At 43.4% G+C, this 6,525-nt stretch overlaps 1 protein-coding gene across 1 annotated transcript; it reads left to right on the top strand.

The window, feature by feature from the left end:
• Positions 1-4,997: 4,997 nt before the first annotated feature.
• On the top strand, positions 4,998-5,954 carry LOC146650626 (olfactory receptor 10J5-like). Its single transcript, XM_085384178.1, has one exon. The coding sequence runs from the start codon at positions 4,998-5,000 to the stop codon at positions 5,952-5,954; it is 957 nt and encodes a 318-aa protein (XP_085240304.1).
• Positions 5,955-6,525: the final 571 nt, after the last annotated feature.

Here is a 6,525-nt window from a genome sequence, read left to right as displayed (position 1 = left end):
GCGGCTAGCCTGTGGCAAAGACGCAGAAGCTGGTGAAACGTGAGCCGATGGCGGGTCGGTGGTGAGACTCAGCATTCCGACTCCGACCGCCTCCGGTTCACGAGGCAGAAATGACGACTCCCGCTCATTGGGCGGGGTCACGGGTGCTGAGGCTGCATTCAATACCCTCTGGGCCAGCGCACGGGCCCGAAGCTCCTCCTTAACCCTTTAGAGCCGATCGGAGCGGGCACGCTCTATTTTGCGTAACTATTTTTAAATCCCGGTAGCACTGCAACCACGTAAGCTAGCGCAAAATATTCTTTTGCATATGAAACCGGAGGAGTTGTACTTACATCTTATGCCATCAGCTTGTCCTCGGTCACGGTTTCCTTCCACATAAAGCTTTGCAAAAACTGCATAAAAAGCGCTTGCAGGAACAAAAACATAATATTCCAGAAACACGCTTTGCCGATCCAATCAGCTGTTCATAACACTTCCTACGTTGGAATAGATGTCAGCGCGAACTTTTGCATTTCCGCCATTACCTGCCCGAAACCGGAAGTGACGTCATTTTCGCGGAAATGTAGTCTTTTTTACCATCAGGGCCTCAGGGCCTATACTGGTCTTTTTAAAAGTTATCTTTGACTTTATGACTTTCTGTGTCGTTTCTGGGATGCTTAGGACTCATATTGCACTGCTGGAAATAGTTTATTTTGATGCATATGCTGCTTTTTTGCAAATTTGCAGTATAATATTTATTTCCGTTTTTCCTGCAGTGTATAAAAATTGGTGTATTTCAAAAATAAAACTATGAAAACACTCAAAATAAATTTCCTGTGGTGGGAAACTATTTTGTGCAACTTTTTTGTATTTACAGTTTTGAGGGATAAGCCTCTTAAATTTCCGTAACTACAAATATATGTTAAAAAAGCAAAAACGATTTTCAATTTTTTTGTAGTTTATTGCACTTTTTTGCAATTTATGTAATTACTATGCACTTAATGAATACATATTATTAAAATCTGGGCTATAATGGTTGTATTGATGTATAGCAACTTGAAATGCTCCCAAAAATGGCTCCACAGCATGTAAAAATATAATATAAGCTCTGGCGGACTTGGTTCTATGGTAGGTCTTAAAGGGCTAAGGGGGCCCAGAGAGTCAAACATCTCAATAAGCTGAGGAAACTGGTGGAGGTGCAGCTCTCTCCGGAGTATGGCGTCTATGGTCGCCAATCCAGTGGACACTACTTTAGGGTCCGCGCACCCGCAGATGCGTGTCATGATCCGGCTGATTTGCTGCAGCTCCTCCCCAATCCCATCCGTACTGTCCGCTGGGTCCATACCGGTTTGCGTCGTACTGTCACGGCCAGCGGGGGCAGACCGTGTGGAGGGTGTGTGTGGTGGACCCAGGCGCAAACACAGTCGAGGAGACGGGAGTGAACTTAAACTGAAAGTGAGCCTTTATTTGGGCTGATGCAGAGGGGAGTGGACAAAACATAACAGGGACACAGGGACAGAGACTGCAACTAACCAAAAACCTAAACTGGAAAAACGCTAACCTGACTGAAAGGAATAACTATGATCACTGTGAACAGAATGCTGTGCAGATGCATGGAAACTGTGAACCAAATGGCGTGACAAAACAGACATGAACATGACCTGCACGGAACCTCATCGTGCGGCTGCATGAAAAACAACATAAACTAAATGGCAAACGTGAACTGCACAGAATCTTGAAAAACACTTAACTTGACCAGAGGGGAGGTACACAGACGACGCGATGACGAGCAAAGGAAGACTGAGGACTTAAATACACACATGAGGTGATCAGGGAAAGTGGAGACACATGAGAACACAGCTGACTAGAATGAAACATAATGACAATACAGGGGAGAGTAACACTAACTACAATGAACAAAGAACACCAGACTCTTCCAAAATAAAACAGGAAGCACGGAGACATAGACATGGAGATAAAACATGACATGAACTTAACATAACTGTATAGACATGAAACATGACACGTAGACGCAGGAACCAGGGAGACTGAGTACAGGTGGAGATGACAAAAACAACTAAGAAATAAGGACTAAACAGCAACCTAGAAATTAACTAGATCGAAAATGAATACAAAAATACATAAAACTCAAACACTGGGTCACACGACCCAGTACCGTGATAGTGTATACCTTATTAGGAGAGATGAGATCAAAATGTTTCCAAACAGGGGAAAATCTTCTTTTCCTTGCTGGTTCTATTGAAGAAGAAATGCTCAAGTAACTATGTAACATGCACATAATCCAATTCCACAACACAATGTGATGGGGGAATCAGCTGTGTTTTGCTGCCCATTTTATTTCGAATCTGGTGCGAACCGGCCTACCAGTTCCTGAATCAGTCACATGGTATGGACTGCCTTGAACGTCACATACGTAATCAAAGCAAGCCTCGCTACGCGCTTCACAAAAACTCCCCCGAGATTACCCGACACACGCTTCAAAGCTTTGACACACAGGACATATCACTACTCCCTGTTTGAGTCCTGCTCTTGGGCCCACCTGGCCTGCCTGTCACACAGCCTATCATGACAGAACAGCGCGACCACTGCATGGACCCCCCAGCACTCGCCCTGTCTGATGAGCTTCGGAAGGACATCATTTAATGAATAAGTTATGTGATCTGTGGCTGGATCATCCAGAGGAGGAGTTCCAGCGTGCTGTAGTCAACCGGCTACAACGAATGGTTTCCGGTCTTCCCTGGCTTCTGGACTTTCTTCACCCTTCATTTTTTTCTAAATGAGCTTCACCTTCACCCCTCAGCTGCTACCGCTTGCCTAGCCAGCTCGGCAAAGGATGTGCTCCCCAGCCCACCAGACTTGGAGTTGCCCAGCCCAGCGGAGCCATCACCGAGGCGGAAGCGACGGCCGCACCACCGGCGCGTCACCCCACAGCCGGACTTCAGGATATCAAAGCATTGGACCTTGGGACTGTTTACTCTGGGACTATGTTTTTTATGTCAGCTGCCCAGCCTGAAGCTCAATTAGCTGCCCAGCCAGAAGCTCAGTTAACTGCCCTCAGTTCAGTCAGCAGCCAAGCTGCTCTCAGTTCAGTCAGCAGCCCAACTGCCCTCAATTTTAGTCAGCAGCCCAGCTGACCTCAGTTCAGTCTTCTACTTCACCACCTGATTTACAACCATCACTACTGCCTTCAGCTCTGGTTGCAGGTCAAACATTAGCTCCAGCAGCTTTTCAGCCATTACCTTCACCTGCTCCACCGGTACTGCAAGCTATGTCTATACAACCTGTAAAGAACTGTTTTTCAACCACTAATTATAAGCAGAGAGACGCACATATTAAGACTTTTGTTGTTCCTCAAGACCTGGCCTACTTAGCGACGGTTACCCTTTCCAGGGCCTCCCCAGAGAATGAGTTTCAGTCCACAGCGAACTCTGGACCCCTGAAAACGAAGAAGCCAGCGCAACTGTTTTTCCTGGGAGCTCAACCAGGCTGTCTCAGCGATTTGTCCCTGCTGAGAGCTCAGGGGAGTTAACTCTGCCACCTCTGTTCTATGCTGGAAGCTCTAGTGAGCTCATTTGACCAGCTAAGGACTGCATCCTGCTGTTACTGCCTGAGCAGAGCCACTGTCCTGCAGAGCTCCAACCAGCTTCTTCTTTGGCAGAGGATTCTGCGCCTGCTGGTTCCATCTCGTCTCTGCCAGAGGTTTCTGTGCCTGCTGGTTCCGTCTTGTCACTGCCAGAGGTCTCCGTGTCTGCTGGTCCTGAGCCTGCCTCCGTTGGAGTGTCCGAGGGGCCCGTTCAGCAGCCTGCCTCCACTGGAGGGTCCGAGGGGCCCGTTCAGCACCCTTCCTCCACTGAAGGTTCCGAGGGGCACGTTCAGCCACATATCTCCGCTGGAGGGTCTGAGGGGCTTTTTCAGCCATCTTCAGTCTACGCTGGAGGGTCCGAGGGATCCATCCAGCCTGCAGGGCCACCACCTGCTCAATCATTTGCGGCTGCCGTGCCTCGTCTGGCCCTGTGGTTGCCATGCCACTGCCTTGTCAGGCTCAGAGTTGGAGGCCACCTTCCAGGCCTCTGACTGGACTTCTTCACCAGCACAGATGGCCTTCGGACCTGTTTTGTCACAGGTGCTTCCTTCTCCGCAGATGGCCTCAAGATCTATTTCGTCGCTGCATTCCCCATTCCCTGCTGTCGGCCTCTGGACCTGTTCGTCGCCGCTGCTACCTTCCCTGCAGTCGGTTTGGTTAGCTATTCACACAGCTACACTGTGAGGTCAACAAATGGACTGTAATGCCACCTACCTACACACACGCACACATACACACATACAATATACTCCCTAGATATACACACTGCCTAATTTAACCATCCCATTCTGCGAAAGGACTGCTGCTATCTACCAGAACAAATGTGACTTGAGTTTGTGTTAGAACTTAGATTTTATGTTATTTATCCATAACTGTTGTTGCAATTCATTACTGCGTTTTTTACTGCTCTTTTTAAACGTATTCTTTTTAAACTGTATTTAATGTTTTAACTGTATTGTATTGTTTATTGCACCGTAGAGGCTGGTGAGAAACAGTTTTTCATTTCAGGCTGGGTAACACCATACAAAATGACAATAAACTTCTTGACTCTTTGAGTCTGAGTCTAATGATTAGCTAACTACGTTGGTGTGGCGGTACGCAGCATGTGGTGCCGTGCAGGGAAGGCATGGCATCTGCAATCATGCCCCGCCAACTTAACTTGACTGTTTTTTAATTATTTTTTAAATGCTGATAAAATTTACATTACACAGAAGGAAAACCGAGATATTGTCAATCAAAACATCATGTCTCCAGTGTTTTTGAAGTTGTTTGTTCACATGGAGGGTTTAATGAGATCCATTGAGGTTAAGGCAGTGTCCAGCTCAAATAAATTAGTCTCAAAGTGGCTGTATTTTGAGGAAACCCTCACAGTGTGACTTCTATATCCATCCTGCTTTAGTGACCATTTATTTTTATGGACCAAATGAATGATAAATTTAATGTGACATATATAACTTTTGGTGGGCATGTTGAATTGAACAAATACAGATTTCTGTATTTTGCCATCATGTTTACAGCATATATTCTAATACTTTGCAGCAATTCAACTATATTGTGTCTCATATGGATCAAGAAAAACCTGCATGAGCCTATGTATATTTTTATTGCAGGGTTGTTACTGAACTCAGTTATGTTTAGCACTAATATCTACCCAGAACTTTTGATTGACTTTTTATCAGACAAGCAGATCACAACTCATTCACTATGCAGCTTTCAAGCATTTATTTATTATTCTCTAACAGGATCAGAGTTCTTTCTATTAGCAGCTATGGCATATGACAGGTATGTGTCTATATGCAAACCCCTGCAATATACAACCATCATGAAAAAAACAACTATCATAGTTTTACTAGGGTTAGCTTGGCTTCTGCCTGCTTGTCAGCTTGTGCCATCAGTTGTAATGAGTCAGAGTTATAAAATTTGCAGTTTTACTTTGAATGGAATCTTTTGTAATAATGCAATTTCCAAGCTTTACTGTGACACCTCAAGAACAACATATATCATATATGGTGTGTTTATTTTACTTAACACCGTATTTCTTCCTTTGCTTTTTATACTTTTTACTTACACAAAAATATTTATAATATGCTATCGGAGCTGCAGGGAGGTCAGGAAAAAAGCTGCACAGACTTGTTTACCTCACCTGCTTGTATTAGTCAGCTTTTCAGGTTTGTGTTCATATGATATAATTGTAGCTCGACTAGAAATGAATTTGCCAAAAGTTGCACGTTTTATATTGACCTTACAAGTAGTTTTATATCATCCTCTTTTTAATCCAATTGTTTATGGACTGAAAATGAAAGAAATCTCTAAACACCTCACGAAATTGTTCTGTGAAGGAAAACTCAACATCTGGCAAAGCTCATGTTGAAAGGGTGTAATGTAGATGTGATGTTTAATTTAACTGTTGTGTTCATGTGTGTATTATGTTTCACAATATAGAAGTTGTCTTTTCTCTGTCTGAGATATATATTATAGAAATCTATTATTTTTGCATAGTATATGTATAATATATATTTAAGATAGAGATTGTATTTGTTTGGGAGGGGGAATTATTGTTTTTAGTGTATTTGTTATTCAGATTTCTTTAAATATACTATACTGCTATTTACATACAATACACACATGGCTCTCACTAAGGGATATGTTTCCAATATCATTTTTGTTGAACACAAAAAACAAACAATAACTTGAATAATGACGCACATAATCCACATGGACTTTATGCCGTGCTATTGTGATAACATATAAACAATTATAAGATATTATCTGGGGTTTTCTCCTTACTATGAAATATAAACCACCTTAAGGGATCACTGTTGTTCTGTTTTCTTAAATGCATTTTCAATTCATTTGTTTGCTGTTGTTTTGTTTGTTTGCTCATGTTATTTATTCTTAACTTAATACTGTGTTGCTGTTAAGTTGTAAATTCAAGTTGTTAG

Source organism: Rhamphochromis longiceps, linkage group LG16 (assembly GCF_057381845.1).
Source record: "Rhamphochromis longiceps isolate RC_006_pf linkage group LG16, R_longiceps_female_GT1.1, whole genome shotgun sequence".
In the NCBI taxonomy this organism is placed as follows: Eukaryota; Metazoa; Chordata; class Actinopteri; order Cichliformes; family Cichlidae; genus Rhamphochromis; species Rhamphochromis longiceps.
This window is presented reverse-complemented; position numbering and strand designations above follow the sequence as displayed.